Consider the following 19,734-nt stretch of genomic DNA (forward strand, 5'->3'; position numbering starts at 1 on the left):
TACATGGCAAAGGGGCATTGCTAGCACTGATGGCATATATCACATTGGTAGATGCGCAGGTGAATGAGCCTCTGATAGTGTGGCTGATGTGATTAGGCCCTATGATGGTATCCCCGAATAGATATGTGGACAGAGTTGGCAACGGGCTTTGTTGCAAGGATAGGTTCCTGGGTTAGTGGTTCTGTTGTGTGGTGTGTGGTTGCTGGTGAGTATTTGCTTCAGATTGGGGGGATGTCTGTAAGCAAGGACTGGCCTGTCTCCCAAGATCTGTGAGAGTGATGGCTCGTCCTTCAGGATAGGTTGTAGATCCTTGATGATGCATTGGAGAGGTTTTAGTTGGGGGCTGAAGGTGATGGCTAGTGGCGTTCTGTTGTTTTCTTTGTTGGGCCTGTCCTGTAGTAGGTGACTTCTGGGTACTCTTCTGGCTCTGGCAATCTGTTTCTTCACTTCAGCAAGTGGGTATTGTAGTTGTAGGAATGCATGATAGAGATCTGGTAGGTGTTTGTCTCTGTCTGAGGGGTTGGAGCAAATGCGGTTATATCGTAGAGCTTGGCTGTAGACAATGGATCGAGTGGTATGATCTGGATGAAAGCTAGAGGCATGTAGGTAGGAATAGCAGTCAGTAGGTTTCCGATATAGGGTGGTGTTTATGTGACCATCGCTTATTAGCACCGTAGTGTCCAGGAAGTGGATCTCTTGTATGGACTGGTCCAGGCTGAGGTTGATGGTGGGATGGAAATTGTTGAAATCATGATGGAATTCCTCAAGGGCTTCTTTTCCATGTGTCCAGATGATGAAGATGTCATCAATGTAGCGCAAGTAGAGTAGGGGCATTAGGGGACGAGAGCTGAGGAAGCGTTGTTCTAAGTCAGCCATAAAAATGTTGGCATACTGTGGGGCCATGCGGGTACCCATCGCAGTGCCGCTGATTTGATGGTATACATTGTCACCAAATGTGAAATAGTTATGGGTCAGGACAAAGTCACAAAGTTCAGCCACCAGGTTAGTCGTGACAGTATCGGGGATACTGTTCCTGACGGCTTGTAGTCCATCTTTGTGTGGAATGTTGGTGTAGAGGGCTTCTACATCCATAGTGGCTAGGATGGTGTTTTTAGGAAGATCACCAATGGACTGTAGTTTCCTCAGGAAGTCAGTGGTGTCTCGAAGATAGCTGGGAGTGCTGGTAACGAAGGGCCTGAGGAGGGAGTCTACATAGCCAGACAATCCTGCTGTCAGGGTGCCAATGCCTGAGATGATGGGGCGTCCAGGATTTCCAGCTTTATGGATCTTGGGTAGCAGATAGAATACCCCAGGTCGGGGCTCCAGGGGTGTGTCTGTGCAGATTTGTTCTTGTGCTTTTTCAGGGAGTTTCTTGAGCAAATGCTGTAGTTTCTTTTGGTAACTTTCAGTGGGATCAGAGGTTAATGGCTTGTAGAAAGTGGTGTTGGAGAGCTGCCTAGTAGCCTCTTGTTCATACTCCGACCTATTCATGATGACGACAGCACTTCCTTTGTTAGCCTTTTTGATTATGATGTCAGAGTTGTTTCTGAGGCTGTGGATGGGAATGGATGAGTCATTACACAAAGTAAAACTATTTCCCCATGTTATTTCTCCTCCCACCCCCACCCCCCACTGTTCCTCTGATATTCTTGTTAACTGCTGGAATTAGCCTACGTTGCTTGTCACCATGAAAGGTTTTCCTCCTCCCCCCGCTGCTGGTGATGGCTTGTAGCGGTTTATAAACTTTCTGAAGATTTTTTTAAATGTTAACTATCTGTAACTATTGGTACTTCATTGGCAATGCACGCTTCCCAAGAGTAGGTTGAGAGTTGTAATCATTCTTAGTACCACATGATAGTTTGCATCCCTTGGTAAACGGTTAAAACAGCCTCATTGACAATGGACACTGGACAATGCTTTCACTTTTTATTACAAACAAAATGTATGAGTAGAATTCTAAATTTGCATAGGCCCTGATCTTGCATAGACTTACTCTGTTCTTACAGCCAAAGGTGTGAAAAGGTCTGTCACGGTGCCTGGAGTGCCTCACAGCTAAGAGTGCCAAACTCCGGTCAGATGTCAGAAATCAGGGCAGACACCGCAGACTGATGGCATATTGTATCATTAGATTTCACCTATCCAGTAACAAAAGTGTACTCCTGGATCACTATATTAGTTTTACCATGGAGACACAGACAGTCCCCTCTAGGCTCTCTGTAGCCTACTTTACCACCCAGGCAGACTGGACTTAATATTGAAAGGTTATTAAAACCAAAATTCACCTCTCTAGATTACTTCCCGCACCAAAGGAACTGTCACTTACCCACAATATGCTCAAGATCTCACCAAAGACAACGCTGTAGCCAATCCTTCCGTAAACTAAAATTAAAGATTTATTAATTGGGGAAAAACTAATGAGTTATATGAAGATTAAAGCAGATAAAATACATTACAGGTGAATTAGGGTTTGTAGGTTCAAAATAAAAGCAGTGATGCAGCAATCTGCCAGTTTGAGTCTTTTCATAAATTCTCTCAGGGTTTTCCCAAAGTGGATATTGGAAACTGTCTTGTATCTGGAAACCTCCCTGACAACATCCTAAAAGATCATTCCCAAAGTCCAATATTTATAGTTGAAAACAGCCTGCCAACTGTCTTTAGCATAGCATGTGTCCATAGATTTCACTTTGTTGAGCGCACAACACCCTAGGCTTTGAAGTCAGCGTTTCTCCTGGCTGAGCAACTTTAGACAAATGAATTCACAACTAAACAGTAACATACATTGTTCCATGGTTAATTTAATATAGAATTAAATATAGAGACAGCAATCACAGGTAAACTTAGTATAAATGTAATTTACGGAACACATGCCATGTGTGACCACATCTTCCTTTGTTCTAGACTAACAAGTGAATACAATAGCATTAATACTTCTTCTAATCTAGGGTTATTTACTATAGGGCATGCATAATAACAAATTATTGTTATTAGGACAACAGGATATAGCAAAATTTAACAATTCAGTTACACTTTATACGTTGATTGGTTTGCAAATTACAGTGCCTCTTCACATTTCTCTGAGGTTCACAGACAGGTGAACCGCCTATTGTTTTGAATCTAAGCTGATTTCCCTCTGTCACAAGATGTTTATAGGTTATAGGCCACACACATTTTTCAAACCTGGAACTGATCAGCCTAGATCTTTAGTAATCTTGGAAGGAAAGTCACTTGGGTAATAATCAAGTTCAGGTAATCACTGCATTTTAGTACAAAGAAAAATAAATTACTAAATGGACTCTTACATGAGCTTCTGAAATATACTTTTAAAATTAGAATCATAGCACTAAACTTTGGAGCTTTTTCAAAGTGAATAGTGTTAATTATATACATGGAGTTTAACCACATTAGGACCACCTGTTAGAGAATTTACTTTACAACACCTTAAAACCATTTTGTTGGTCAGTGATTTCAAGTGGGATCTAAATCTTCTGTTTCATACTGTGGATTGTGAGGCTTATCTTCCTCCCAGGAATCACAAAGCTATATTGTTAAAACAATGCTCTTTATGGAGAGAGAGTGAGCAAGCAATCAGTGGAAGAACTAAAAGCCATGTAAAATCTACTTTAAGAGTATTTTAATTTAGTGAATATACAGTTGTGCAATAGATTATCACTAATCCCCAGAGTTTTCTTTAAAATTACCATCTGATATCAGTTTAATGGCCTATATAAAATAAGTTCTGTCTCAATTCACAGGTTTCAGAGTAGCAGCCGTGTTAGTCTGTATTCGCAAAAAGAAAAGGAGTACCGGTGGCACCTTAGAGACTAACAAATTAAATCTAAATCCCAATCTGAAGCAAATACTCACCAGCAACCACACACCACACAACAGAACCACTAACCCAGGAACCTATCCTTGCAACAAAGCCCGTTGCCAACTCTGTCCACATATCTATTCAGGGGATACCATCATAGGGCCTAATCACATCAGCCACACTATCAGAGGCTCGTTCACCTGCGCATCTACCAATGTGATATATGCCATCATGTGCCAGCAATGCCCCTCTGCCATGTACATTGGCCAAACTGGACAGTCTCTACGTAAAAGAATGAATGGACATAAATCAGACGTCAAGAATTATAACATTCAAAAACCAGTTGGAGAACACTTCAATCTCTCTGGTCACTCGATCACAGATCTTAGAGTGGCTATACTTCAACAAAAAAGCTTCAAAAACAGACTCCAAGGAGAAACTGCTGAATTGGAATTAATTTGCAAACTGGATACAATTAACTTAGGCTTGAATAGAGACTGGGAATGGATGAGTCATTACACAAAGTAAAACTATTTCCCCATGGTATTTCTCCCTCCCACCCCACCCCCCACTGTTCCTCTGATATTCTTGTTAACTGCTGGAATTAGCCTACCTTGCTTGTCACCATGAAAGGTTTTCCTCCTTTCCCCCCCTGCTGCTGGTGATGGCTTATCTTAAGTGATCACTCTCCTTACAGTGTGTATGATAAACCCATTGTTTCATGTTCTCTGTGTGTGTGTGTATATAAATCTCTCCTCTGTTTTTTCCACCAAATGCATCCGATGAAGTGAGCTGTAGCTCACGAAAGCTTATGCTCTAATAAATTTGTTAGTCTATAAGGTGCCACCGGTACTCCTTTTCTTTTTGTCTCAATTCAGTTACTCATGAGCAAATGTCCATATGGCACAACCTCAAGTGGTGCACACACTGGAAACATGGGCAAAGATGCCAATAACTGAATGGATCTTGGAGACTAGCTTTCAGCTCAGACAAACATAATTTGGAATTGAGTTAATTCCAAAACCTGAATGCTTAGTCTACAATGAAGGGCACTAAAGAAGATACTTGGATAAAATGTTGAAGTGTGGCTCAGTTAATATCTGCTGATTGATTTTTGAAGGCTAGCATCAACACTTTTTTTTTTTTTTTTTTTTACTGTTTTAAATGTAGTAGTAGAAAATAAAATGACACATTTGCATTTTTTGCCTAATACAGGTAAACTGTTTCACATCGATTTTGGTTACATTCTGGGTCGTGACCCGAAGCCTCTACCTCCCCCAATGAAGCTGAATAAGGAAATGGTGGAAGGTATGGGAGGCACTCAGAGTGAGCAGTACCAGGAGTTCCGTAAACAGTGTTACACAGCCTTTCTACATCTCCGCAGGTAGCAACGCTATTTCTGTGTTAACAATTGCTTGATCAACGGTGGGGGGGTGGTTTTTCCCCCCCAAAAAACATGAAAACTTATATATACTCCGTTGATGTCCACGATGCTATAAAGAAGAGAGACTGAGAGATGGGAATTCTTGAGTTCTAATCACGCTTTTGGCACTGACTACCCTTCAGTAGCATTTATCATTATAAAGCATCTTCTGTTCAAAGAGCTCAGATTACTTTACAAACATTAATTTAGGTTTGCAACACTCCTGCAAGGTGGTAAATGATTGATAACGTATTCAGGAGATGTCGTCTTCTTCTGTTGCTTAGCAAATCTTGGAATGTTTTCTAGTTAGAAAAATTGGTGTCTCAGGTTATCACTGATGAAATACAGAGCCTTTCAATTCTTGACTACTGCCCCAAATTCAGATTAGTAACAGCCAAACGCATGTATCCTCTGTTGGCTGGTCAGTGGCCTACGTGAGTTGACTTGGGAAACCTTAGTCCTGTTCCTGCAGAATAAGTATTCATTTCTCAGAATCCACTATTAAATGTTGGCAATATTAGAATCTTCAAAAAGATTTGAACAGGCTTAGAGACTAAACTACCACACTACCCCCTTACCACTAGAATGCCCTCTTTCAGAGTTCAGGCACAGGATCGGAGAAGCTTGCATTGCTATTATCTGTCTTGGGGACAAATAAGACTTTTTTGTTTTCCATTGCTAAGCACCTTTTACCATGCTCTACAAAATACATTTAAAATATGTTGCCTTGTTTGTCCTTTGGGTGGCAGAATGGCTCAGCTTTGCCCTCCAGTCCTGTTACAACAGTGAGCAGGTGAACTGTTTCTCTATTTGCTAAGTGATTCAGGAGGTCTTCCATGGAGATATCCAGATTACACTTCAGTATCTGGATTGTCTAGTATAAAATACTCCAAAGCCTGGAAAAAGTATATTGAAGAATGGTGATCTTAGAAAGGAGGCAGACAAGATAATGTGAAATAATTGTTGAAGAAATGTAAAACGTATTCTGTCTTATTGAAAGGAGAAAAAAAGTAACTGCCTTTATAAACTGTCATTGATAATGGATTAGCAGCAATTCAGCACAATGAGAAAACAAAGACAAGTTATTAATCAGCAGCCACAATAACTCCCATCACGCCAGAGAATAATCCTGAAGGGATTAACCTGTGTACTCTGCATGCAGAGTACAAGTCAAAATTGTTTGAGAACTGAAGTTATTATACAAAATTATTCATTTCCTATGTTTCCATAGGTGCTTTAAAGAGGTGTAAATTGACGTTCACTATTTCAATGGAAAAAGATTTTAAATTTCTGCAAGATTATCCATTGAATTAACTAGGTAACACAATGATTGGCATCAGAGGACATACTTAGTAGCATGGTGTACATTGATCCAGTAATTTTTAATATAAAATTAACCTTTTAAAATATTAGTTGAAATCCCTAGGATTGTAGCTGTATTTGAAGATCATTTATTTCTTCGGTATACATACAATTTAATGTGAAAGTATTTTATTATACAAATACAAATTATTAACTTGCTGTTCTAGGTAAATCTGTCATGTTCACAGAAGTTCTTAAGCTCCTGATGTGAAAGGTATAAGGACTTTACTCTATGAATCTTAATAGCACATTCTGAGCATCTGTGGCTCAAAATAACGGTTAGCAGGAATGTGTACTTACAGAGAAGGCTAATGGATTAGAGAATGGATGACGAGGCTGTTGTCATTGTGCATGCTGGCATAAAAATCTATTTGATACACTGACAGTTGTATAAATTAATCAGGTTATTTAACCTATTTTTTGTTTTTTAGCTAATTTTTAAGAGTGAAGCAAATTTTGTATTGCACGTCTCTAATTTTCATTCCCATTCACACCAAACGAAAAACAAAGTCCCTGAAACGTCACATGCTGGGGAAAAAAACAGACATCATAGTACTTATATTAATAAAATATATTTATTTATATTAATTGATGAATATTATAATATTTTATTAATACAATAATATATTTATATTAATAAAAATTCTTGTCCATTTCTTTTTTCAAAATTTCCTAATATTTCTGTGGTTTATCTCTTGGCTTATGATGTCCAGTCTTATTTTGTTGGCCATGCTGAGAAGTGCCTTTCAGGTGTTTTTGTTTTGTCTTGTTTGTCTGTAGTAATTGTGTTTTGTTTCAGATTATTTATGGGGCAATTAGATTTGTATTCACCCTTTCGTAAATTTATTATTCTAAAGTAGATTGGAAATGGTAAACTAGGACTCAGAGCAAGGGACATAGGCCATGACTCAGCAAGGTACTTAAGCACATTGTTAAATACCTGCTGAATCAGGGCCTTAATAGTGAACCATGGAAACTCCATGACTCGGCCACAAGAAGTAAGGAGTAATGTAAGAGAGAACAGTTTTGCTGCTCATATAGAAAAAATGTCTAGTTAGCACTTGTTGGCAGTGATGAAGAGAACAGTTTAGAAAAACTCAATAGAGATTCCGAGGTTATGTATCTACTGACCTGCAATATGAGTGTTTGAGAAAACCTGAATGTCCTTCATGAAAATGTGTTTTGCTTTATTTTTGTTTTGTTTTAATTGATTGAGGCTTTCTAAGTAAACAGTCTGATATAAATTTAGACTTTTTTCCCTCCTGAACATGAATTCAGGACCAGTGCTTGTAAAATGCTTGTATTGGTCCTGAAAGTGTTTTCATTGATCCACATAAGTGTGATTAGGCCTGATAAATTGTGAGAAATCCAAATTTAAAATTGAGTCAGCCTAGATGGAATTTATAATTTCCTTCTAACTCAATGGTGATGGGGGTGTGATTTTTTTTTTTTAAAGCAGCCAAAGTATCTCTTATATTTAGAGCCAATGATTTGTGCTTCATAGATTGAAAGCTTGGAAACAGTTTCAAAGATTTTGTTTGGAGTGCTAGCGTTGCTGGATGCTAATCATAGCAAGTGAGGCAGAAGAATGGAGAAAAAAATACAAGATGGTAATTAGAATGGTGCGGGGATTAAGGTTCACTTAATAACTGAGCTTGCCAGGAGTAGAAACAAATAGTGTACGTAGTTTAAAAGTTGTAAATGATGCTGGTGATTTTTAAGATACTGGACTTTTAAAATTGTTACCGATTCCTTTTTGGTTTCAGGGAAATCGGACCTCAGGCCAATGTAATTCCTCTGTGAACTCATCCTTAGTTTTTGTAGGAGTTGAAGGCCAAGAAAATCAGGGCTTTAAATGCATAATGATAGGGATTCTCACATTTTTCAGCCCTATCCCATATTGTTAGGAACATGTGACTTGAAGTTAGCTAATGGAGTACTGCATTCTTGCATGGTTTATTGAAGAGCCTAAGGCTCAACTAATCTCGGACCCCAGTCGGGAAAGAAGCCTATAATAAGTAATACGATTAAAATTGAGGTACGTTGAGAATGTAATGTTAACAATTTGATTTGATCTGAAATACTTATAAGAGCACAGCAGAAATAACATGAGCCTGTGTCTTTAGGAAAGCTGACGTTTGAAGGAATCTGAAATTGTCTATGGAGTTTTTATAGTGTTTTTATGATGTATTTGAAATCAAGTGCATAGAAGTGGGAAATATAGAAATAGTTGGAAGGGCTACGATTGAAATGCATGCCAGTAAAATCCAAATAGAGAGAAAGGGCAAAACAGTTTGGCTGAGCAAGGGCACAGAGCAGCATGAATAATGAGCAGAAAGCTTGTAGCTTTTAAAGTATAAACAATCTGGTTAGGAAAAAAAAACATGTTAAGGATAGTTGAAGAAACAAAAAAAAGTTTCAAATTTTAGATTATATTTCAACTAATTCAGAAGGGTTATTTAAATATTTATGGTAGAAAGAAGGCAAGACCATTTTTTTCTTTAAAAACCACTTAAAATATGAAAATGTGAGGTTCGTTAAAGAATCTTGCTTCTTCCTCTAAAAGAGGAGTGAGAGTTTGTAGAATACTTTTTAGGTGTTAGTATGCAGATAACAATTGTCTTGGGGCTCATGCAGCTGTCTGAAACTTTAGATATTAATGAGGTAAACTGTCCAATCCATATAATATACATTTCATAAATTTTAAAAGTACATAAATATTAGAAAAAAAATGATGTTTTAGATGGCATTCCATGATTGGTTGGATTCCTGAGAACCGGCAAAAATAACAGCAGTGTACAGAAAAGGGTTTTGAAATGCAGTCGCTGAATATTTTGGTTTAAGGGCTAGAATCACAAAAGGGGATTTTGCATTGGACAAATTTCAGTGCTTAGCTGGAGTATGCTCAGTACAGAACCTGCAGAGAATTGAGCTGCCAAACTCTAACGGGCATCTGCTGAGCATGTGGGAACTGAGATGATTCAAAGGCTTACAACTTGGACAAATATGGGCATATTTTTATGGGGATTGCAAAAGACGCATCCCTAACACCCAGGCAACTGCTCTTCTGAATATCATGGCCCTGCTTTAAAAAGGGAATAGAGCAATAGAGCTTCTCAGCATAACGATTTAGATTATTTTTTTTTAAGATGTCCAAAACTTATCTTTGCCTAATGTTTTAGCAGTTTACAAGAAATCCAGCTCTCTCCTCTGCCCCCTGCCAAAAAAAAAAAAAAAAAAAAACAACCCAGCTTGAGGCAGACACTGAGCATTGAAAACTTCAGCTTGAATGGTTAAACTTTGCAAAGTTCATTAATTTATAAAATAGGTCTCGTAATGGAAAGTGTCAGGCAACCTAAACTGTAGGCAGTGATTATCAGCTCCGCATATAATCAAACTACTTAGGTTTGCACACAATGGAAACGTAAAAATTTTGATCTATACGAGGGTACTGTTCATAAAAATAAATATGGTTTTATGATCTGATTGTTTTCTTTGGAGATTAATCCTGTCCTTTCTTCTTTTGTATGATACTAAAATGATCCGACAATTTACACAGTAATGCATATGATTGTTGTCTTGTTTGTATTCAGAAGCTGTGCTAAAATTATTTTGCTATTTTGAATTCCGTTTCCATCACCTTCTAAGCTCCTAAAATGCTTTTATAAAAGGCATCTTCCAAAAGGTGGGAAAACTAGTTCTGTGGCTAGAGTAAGGAAGGTTCCAGTTTGTTGAATGGCTTGGAAATTATTCTCAGAAACAGTGACTTGCAGTTAATTTCCTGCAATGGCAAAATGGTGGTCTTTTAAAAAAAAAAAAAAAAAAAAAAAATGAGTACTTCCAATCACAGCATGTTAAATTGGAACTCTGACAGGGCTGCTTCTTTTTAATGGTGATAAATGACCTTTTGTGTTTCAGAGGTGCAGCATACTTACCCAAGTTATTACAGATTCACTGAGCAGCTGCAGCCTTAACTCCGGTTAAACCAGGTGGTTAAGGGACACATTCATCCTATTTAGACAATCTCCCATACATCATCTTTAAAAATCTTTTTTTTTTTAAATTTGTAAAGACTTCAATTTTTAAGATTGTTAATTTAAGTAGATATGTTAAGTTGTATAGCTATTGCATGGAATGTCCCTGTTTTAAAGAATACACTTTGGGGTACCTTTAATCTAGCGTACTTCTGTATGTCATGTGGAATAGAAAAGTACAAAAGAGATTAATGTTCTTGACTCCAGAAATATTTGCTGCTATAATCTGTATTACATAGATCTCCAGTTTTATATTCCTCAATGTTTTTAGATGTTTAAAAGGGGGGGGGGAAACAGAGCATATCTGTGCTCTAGCTTTTGAGATACAAAAGTTAAAGTTTTCAATACAGAGCAAACTGCAGGGCCATTGCATTCATAACAAGAATACATACCCAACTAATATGTTATGTACAAATCATCTCTTTTGAGCATTACCAACTCACATTGCCCAAGTCGGAGGTGGTGCGTGAGAAATAATTTAAATAAGGGAAAAGACTAATACAGGAGAGTATTGTCCACAAAATGTTCCTTACTTATTCTGCTCTTCTCATTAGGTATTCCAACTTGATCTTGAACTTGTTCTCCCTCATGGTGGATGCAAACATTCCAGATATTGCTCTTGAACCTGACAAGACAGTGAAAAAGGTAACCACAAAACTTTATTTATTAGATAGAGTAAACAGATTGTGTACTTCATAATGTTTTTAAGTAGTTCAGATCGGGCAATTTACATGTAATTATGACCTCTGGACTACTCATTGCCAAGATAATGGATCTCAGGCAATTCATAGAATCACTGAAGTTAGAGATGGAAAATACCTATTGACTGCATTCACCTGCAAGCACAAGAATATTCGCTATTGTACACATATTAGTCCATAATCCAGTCTACTGTCCCAAATAATGGGGTTCTACTATTTAGAAGGACTACTGTAGTTTAACTAATATGTATAAATAGATGGAGTTTCAACACATCGTGCATACAATCTGTTATGTTCATGAGAATGTAGGGATTGCCATACTGGATAAGAACTGTGGTCCATCTAGTCTAGTAGCCAGTGTGACTGGCAAATACCAGATGTTTCTGAGAGAGGTGCAGGAAATCTCTTGGTAGGTAAATGTGAGAGAAACTACTGCCCCGTGAAGCTCTCCTCTTAATCCCCAGTAGCCATGTTAAATAATGACACTAGATATTTTCCACTCTTGTAATGTCCATTGATTATCACAGGTTCTTTCCCAAGGTAGGCTACGCAGAAGTTTCCCTCAGAAACTCTTCTTTTTCTTTAAGGGATTGATGTAATTTCTGATAGAGTTGGATAGATTCAGTTATAACTTTACAAAAAAACTAGATAATTATACTGCCTAAAATGGCTAGACAGCACAAACCTATCCAGATCAGCCATGTACACAACATAGTAGAGATAATTAATCTCATTTCATACTTACACTCTAAAAGAAGAGACCTATATAGGGATGAAGAATCAGTAAGTGGAGCAGCACACAGAAGTCCATGGATCAGTTGATACCAATTAAGAGCCCAGAGAAACTTAAAAATAGGGAACTAGACAAGATATTTTATACCCCATATTTAGGTAACTTTTCAGATGCATAACAATATTTGACCACTTTTGGTGACCATGACAAAATTATCTCCCTTCCATTATCCATATGTGGCCTTCTGAGTGTCATAACCATTCCTATAATCATTAATATTAATAAACTACAAGACACATTTCTTAATTCTTATATATAAATGTGCTCTAACTACTACTTACTGCATAGAAACCCAATTGCTAAAGCCCCCTCCCACTCACCCACCCCACTCACCCTTCTTGTGGAATCCTGTGGTGTACTGTACTCATTTGTGGTCACTTGTTTGTCTCTCAGAATGAGAGTATAGAGTTTGACCTTTGGATATCTCTTTAGGCCTATTATATTCCTATTAAAATCAATGTTTAGCATAACTAATACCATAGGGCTTCATACTAATACAATAGGCCCCTAATCGTAGCAAATATAATAATCCAGTTATTTACGTTCACCTACTTGCCCTAAGGCATGTTCCAAGCTAATAAGCGATCCACACTGGTCAATATTATACTGCTATAGTGTCACCCTGCATCTAATGAGCTTAAGGTTCGTTAGGAAGCATTAGAAACAGTCAGAGGTCAACACCCCTACTAGTTAAATTGGTTTAATCTCTGAAGCATGAGGTGTTTTTTTTTTTTTAAAAAAAGTTACATTAACTGTTCTACCTTTGGAGTATTCTTATTCATATAAATGTTAGTCCAGGGACGGGGTGTCACAAGGTTATTTTAGGGGTTGTGGGGGTCACAGTATTGTCACGCTTACTTCTGCACTGCTTGCAGAACTGGGAGGCCAGAGATCAGCGGCTGTTGGCCGGGTGCCCAGCTCTGAAGGCAGCGCCCCGCTAGCAGCAACGCAGAAGTAAGTGTGGCAAAACCATATTATGCCACCATTAATTCTGCACTGCTTCCTTCAGAGCTGGGTGACCAGAGAGTGGCAGCTGCTGACTGAGGGCCCAGCTCATCAGGCAGCAGCGCAGAAGTAAGGGTGGTAATACCATATCATGCCATCCTTACTTCTGCACTGCTGCTGACAGAGGCTCAGCCTTCAGAGCTGGGCTCTCGGCCAGCAGCTGCCACTCTCCAGCTGCCCAGCTCTGAAGGCAGCACTGCCACCAGCAGCAGCACAGAAGTAAGGGTAGCAGTACTGCAACCACCCCTACAATAACCTTGCGACCCTTCCACAATTCCTTTTTGAGTCAGGATCCCTCCAATTACAACACAGTGAAATTCAGATTTAAATAGCTGAAATCATGAAATTTACGATTTTTAAAATCCTATGACCGTGAAATTGACCAAAATGGACTGGTTTCAGAGTAGCAGCCGTGTTAGTCTGTATTCACAAAAAGAAAAGGAGTACTTGTGGCACCTTAGAAACTAACCAAATTTATTTGAGCATAAGCTTTCGTGAGCTACATCGGAATGCATCCGATGAAGTGAGCTGTAGCTCACGAAAGCTTATGCTCAAATAAATTTGTTAGTCTCTAAGGTGCCACAAGTACTCTGTTAGGGCTTTTTATTCCTTCCCTGCTTCTGCTTCAAGTTGCAAATTCAGCTGTTGGAAGGAATTCAGTTACAAGTATCCTCTTCATGGGGGGGAAAGGGGAGCAATCAACAAAGTCTTTTGTCCTCTGATGTTCCACAATGCTTTGCCTGGTGTTGATGGGCCTCTTTCCTTGGGCAGGAGCCAACACCTGTTGGAAACATTTCACATTTCACATTCGTTAATGCTTCTCTCCTGCCTGATGACTTACAGTTAGACAGCAAACACTTTAATATTACTTTCTAATGGGGGATTCAGATATTGTGAGATGAATGCAGGCAACTACTTACAAGCATTTCATAAAGTCTAAAGACATTTATATAACTCTAATACCTATTTTAACAATACTGGCACACAGATGAACCAGACTGGTATATGTTTGTCACTGTTCCATTGAGACCTAGGGGCCATGCACTGTAAATGTCACAAGCTGTAATTTGGGAGTGAGGAGATGGAGGGACTATAAAATAGTCAGAACTGCTTCTGCCTCAATTTTTCCATCAGTAAAAGGGAGCTAAGTAGTGTTGGCTTCCCCCAAACAGACGAGTGTGAGAACTAATTAACCACTATCTGCAGCAAGTAGAGATCTTCATATAAGGGGCTCAGAGCATTGTGAATTCTTCTGTTTATTGAGCTCTCGGGGGGGGGGGGGGGCAGGGTTTTCAATAGTGCTCAGCACTAACCATGCATGGCTCTTCTGAAAATCTGGCCTGGCTTGGATGTTAAAGCGGGAGAATATCAAGCAGGAGTAGGGAGGCAAGGTTACCTCTGTATACAGCATTCAACCATTCCTAGAGCCTCTGGCCAGTTCTGGTGTCCACACATTGAAAGGGATGTTGACAATTTGCCAAGGGTCAGAAAGATGCCACAGGAATGCTCTGAAGTCTGGGAAACTAGTGCAAGATTAGAGAAGCTGTAGCATGGGGCATGGGTCATGGGTCACTTGCTGGAGGATTCTCTGCTCCTTGAAGTCTCTAAACCATGATTTGAGGACCTCAATAGCTCAGACATAGGTGAGGTTTTTCGCAGGAGTGGGTGGGTGAGTTTCTGTGGCCTGCATTTGTGCAGGAGGTCAGATTAGATGATCATAATGGTCCCTTCTGACCTTAGTATCTATGAATCTACTCCTTTTCTTTTTGCAAAATGGACTGTGAATTTGGTAGGGCACTAATTATGTTACACTGGTAGTGTAGGTTTCAGAGTAGCAGCCGTGTTAGTCTGTATTCGCAAAAAGAAAAGGAGTACTTGTGGCACCTTAGAGACTAACAAATTTATTAGAGCATAAGCTTTCGTGAGCTACAGCTCACTTCATCCGATGCTTCATCCAATGCATCCGATGAAGTGAGCTGTAGCTCACGAAAGCTTATGCTCTAATAAATTTGTTAGTCTCTAAGGTGCCACAAGTACTCCTTTTCTTTTTACTGGTAGTGTAGGTAAATGTTGGCTTTTTGATACCTTGATTTACAGTGAAGGTTATCTGTTGTCTTAGTTCTATGCAAGACTTTAAGGGGTATATATGCAATAAAGAGAATGTTCAAAGGGACTTATATGCCATATTTGTCATCATCAACAGCAGTTTTCTATCAGCACAGTAGGCTGTTGAGAGCTCTCCATAATGCAGAGAGTCAGAATTTTATTTTTAATGGACACTTTTTTTCATATTTTAATATAACCAATGTTATCCAAAGAATTTTTTAAAGTAGACTAAAGTTCACTGCATCATTAAAGGAAAAGATTTTTTTTTTTTGATTGAAGTCACTGGACTTGGGGGATCCAAGAGGTTTGTGTTCTAATGCCACTTCTGCCACAGGCTTCTTCTGTAACACGAGAGAATTTGCTCAATCTCTTTTCAGTAGGGCTGGCCGAAAAAGAACAGTTCTGTTTCACAAAAAAAAAATCAAGGTTTCAGAACTTTTTTCTTCCATATCAGCAAGAAAAAGACCTTTTGAAATATTATGTGAGAAAAAAAAAAAACTTACCACAGAATAGCCGGTAGCCAAATGGTCCGAATTGGGCAGAGCAGGGACTTGAACTTGGGTCTCCAAAATCCCAAGTGAATTACCTCTGACTAGGCTATATAAAGTCAGATTCTGGTTTCAAGAACCTATGAGTTTCTGGTGCAAGGTTTTTGGGTATTTTTTGTCATTGACTGAAACAATCAAGAAATATAATTGGCAGTCGTACCAAATTTCAAAAGTCTTGGTCCTTTTCTCATCTGTAGCCTTCAGGTTCTGACATACCACTTACTTTAATCTCATTCATCTCTGTCAGGAGTTCACTGTTGCTTGACTTAATAGTATTCATTCTCTCCTTAGACATTCTCTTGTGAGCTTCCTGACATTGCTTTTATCAAACTGAATCTTCCAGTGTTCATTGCCAATTAGGATACAGCATTCTTGCTCCTTATTAATACCTTGGCATCTACATCTTTCATAAGTTGCACTGTCCTGGGGTTTCTCCCTCCTTGCTGCCTCTTGCAATAAAATACTAGAACTGAAACAGTACCTGCAACCTATTTAATGAATACTTTAAAAGAAAAGCACATCAGTTCCATCATTTGAAATGCTGCTTTGTTGGGAAGGGATATACAGTGCTTACAACTATTGGTTAAGCAAAAAAAAAAAACCTACGGTAGCAGGACTTATTAAAGTCATCCTGTTTTCTCAGCACAGCAAGGTATTCACTGGTTCTATAAGGTGGTCTGGATTCACTCTTGATATTCTCAAAAGAATAACTATACTTCCTTTATTAGATTGAATTTATTTGTTCAATTTTGTTGCTGCTACTTTATTAATCACATTTTTCTTACATGGTTATTTGGGGTTTTTTTTCGTCCTTGTATGTCAACATTCAGGTTTTCAAACAAATTTCTATAGCTTCAAAACGCTCTACCGCTTAGAAGCCAAGAGAGCCATTTCTTCTCATGGATTTTAATGCTTATAGTTTGAATTCACTAATAAATTTTGTGCAAGAATTCCATTTTATAAAAGGATCCCATCATCTTTAAGAAAAATTTAAACCTACTTCCTCTCCAAGGCAGAAATTGGCTTCATGACCTACCAAAAAATCTATAGTTTTATCCAAAGCTACAGTGACTTTGATTTTTGAAGAGATTCTATACTCTGGGTGTGTTGACTTCATTTTTACTTTAAGGAAAAAATAATTATACACTGTTAGCTAAAGTTTATGAAAAATCAAACAAGATCAGAAACGTTATCGTGGTACCCTGTAGAACATGTGTAAATCACTGCTACGTTTAAGACAAGATTGTTGTTGTGGAAATACCTGTATTTCAATTACTAAACATGCAATGGCCGGTCTGACATCATTTATGAGAGTTTTTTAATACTAATAAAAAAGGAACTAGCTGTTTTACCTTTCTTAGGTTGAGTGACAAGTTTGTTCAGAGTCATTTAACAAGATAATACTGTACCTCATTGTAAGAGAATGAAATAGATGTTTTCAGTTTGTTCAGGTTTTTTTTTTTAACAGCTTTAAACAAAAAATCCATATATATTTCAAGAAACTCAAATTAGCTAAAGATCCGTTTTGGACTGACCTGTAAAATTAAATTACCTTTGGTATCTGAGTAAAGTCAATAGCCATTTCAGCCATAATTTCACTTTCATGGAAGATTGAGGTGAGGATTTAAAAACATTTTGTTTATCTAACAAATCCCCTCTGCCTCTTAATGTGGACGGAAGTTCACAGCCAGCATTTTCTCATTTCGTACTGAAGTACTCAGATTCTGCTGTTCTCAGTTTTACAATGGCTATACTTTAAATGATGGGCTAGTGATCAAGAAGGCTGCATTCAGACAGGAAAAACATGATCATCTGCTGGGCTGGCTGAAGTAATGAAGTAAACTCAGTAAGGAAATAATGTTTAGGTTAACCCTCTTTTAAACTTGAAGAGGAAAAAATATTTTTGTAATTATTTTGGTGATGAAACTATAATGAAATGTGTGTGGGTTAAGGGAAGTAGAAGGCAATTTTTTAAAAAAGCTGGTGCTCATTATCATGAAGCAAGGAAGGCTTACTGAAGAGGGATGTATGCTTTAATTATTGTAATGAAGAATTCAGTTGCTATAGTGATCCAGAACATTGAAGTATTTCAGTAGACACAACTGTAATACTGGCTTCAGAGTAGCAGCCGTGTTAGTCTGTATCTGCAAAAAGAAAAGGAGGACTTGTGGCACCTTAGAGACTAACAAATTTATTTGAGCATAAGTTTTCGTCATAAGCTTTCATCGGATGCGTTCAGTGGAAAAACCTCTCCAACGCATCATCAAGGATCTACAACCTATCCTGAAGGACGACCCATCACTCTCACAGATCTTGGGAGACAGGCCAGTCCTTGCTTACAGACAGCCCCCAACATGAAGCAAATACTCTCCAGCAACCACACACCACACAACAAAAACACTAATCCAGGAACCTATCCTTGCAACAAAGCCTGTTGCCAACTCTGTCCACATATTTATTCAGGGGACACCATCATAGGGCCTAATCACATCAGCCACACTATCAGAGGCTCCTTCACCTGCACATTTACCAATGTGATATATGCCATCATGTGCTAGCAGTGCCCCTCTGCCGTGTACATTGGTCAAACTGGACAGTCTCTACGTAAAAGAATAAATGGATGCAAACCAGACTTCAAGAATTATAACATTCAAAAACCAGTCGGAGAACACTTCAATCTCTTTGGTCACTCGATTACAGACCTAAAAGTCGCAATTCTTCAACAAAAAAAACTTCAAAAACAGACTCCAATGAGAGACTGTTGAATTGGAATTAATTTGCAAACTGGATACAATTAACTTAGGCTTGAATAAAGACTGGGAGTGGATGGGTCATTACACAAAGTAAAATTATTTCCCCATGTTTATCTCCCCTCCTCCCCCTCCACACACACTGTTCCTCAGACGTTCTTGTCAACTGCTGGAAATGGCCCACCTTGATTATCACTAGAAAAGGTTTCCCTCCACCCCCACTCTCCTGCTGGTAATAGCTCACCTTACCTGATCACTCTCTTAACAGTGTGTATGGTAACACCCATTGTTTCATGTTCTCTGTGTATATAAATCTCCCCATTGTATTTTCCACTGAATGCATCCGATGAAGTGAGCTGTAGCTCACGAAAGCTTATACTCAAATAAATTTGTTAGTCTCTAAAGTGTCACAAGTACTCCTTTTCTTTTTAACTGTAATACTGTTAATATCAATGGGTGTAGATTGCTCCAACAATACTATGTTTATATAGATAGAGATGGTGGGGACTAGAAGACAAAGGAACATGTTTATCTTTAGACATCTGAAATTACTCTATTTTTATCTAAAGCTGATGGAGGTGACCCTATGGCTATATTACAGCTCTTCGTTTCCAGTGAACAATACACGTATTGCAGGGGCTATGCAGGGACTATGAAGGTCACTGATGGAAGGAAAGATTTTGTTATGCAAGCATGTTTGTGACCAGAGAGATGTCTGAGAAGTTAAGACACCATGCTGCCAGATGGCTATGGGTTCAAGTCTAACGTGCAAACTTTGCATATGAGCTGACAAAGAATACATTCTCAGTATATGTGGGAGTAATTGGGATTGTGTACGTGACCGCAGTAACCCACTTGGTATTCAGTGCATGTGTGTAAGGTATCAGCAATCTCATATCTCTTATTTATTACTGGTTTGTGGGTGAGGATTTCACCAGAAATCCTCCTTTAGCTTCCCCCCCCCCAGCTTCAGAATACTCTATTTTAAAAAAAAAAGGATCTTTAGTAGATCTTTTAAAACACCTCTTAATATAAAAGTTTCTTCCTTCGGCCCTGATGTTATGTTCATCATTATGGCACAGTATAAAAATCAAATTAAAACAGAATACAAACGAACTCTGAGGCTGCCATTTTTTTACAGATTGAGTTTCCTTTCATTCTTTTACTTCACCTTCACCACCACCTTTCTATGAATAAACAA

The 19,734-nt window shown here is 38.4% G+C and overlaps 1 protein-coding gene across 6 annotated transcripts in view; it reads left to right on the plus strand.

Moving 5' to 3' along the window:
• Positions 1-19,734, plus strand: part of PIK3C3 (phosphatidylinositol 3-kinase catalytic subunit type 3) — a 153,075-nt gene that overhangs the window by 105,931 nt on the left and 27,410 nt on the right. For 3 of the 6 annotated variants that reach the window (XM_038401922.2, XM_043515455.1, XM_043515452.1), the window contains 2 exons: positions 5,027-5,195; positions 11,185-11,275. In XM_038401922.2, the coding sequence (XP_038257850.1) occupies positions 5,027-5,195; positions 11,185-11,275 (260 nt within the window). Of the gene's footprint in view, positions 1-5,026; positions 5,196-11,184; positions 11,276-19,134; positions 19,513-19,734 lie in introns of those variants that run through there. The other 3 variants (XR_006281773.1, XM_043515453.1, XM_043515454.1) reach the window with 3 other exon arrangements.

The sequence above is a fragment of the Dermochelys coriacea genome, chromosome 5, assembly GCF_009764565.3.
Source record: "Dermochelys coriacea isolate rDerCor1 chromosome 5, rDerCor1.pri.v4, whole genome shotgun sequence".
NCBI classification, from domain to species: Eukaryota; Metazoa; Chordata; order Testudines; family Dermochelyidae; genus Dermochelys; species Dermochelys coriacea.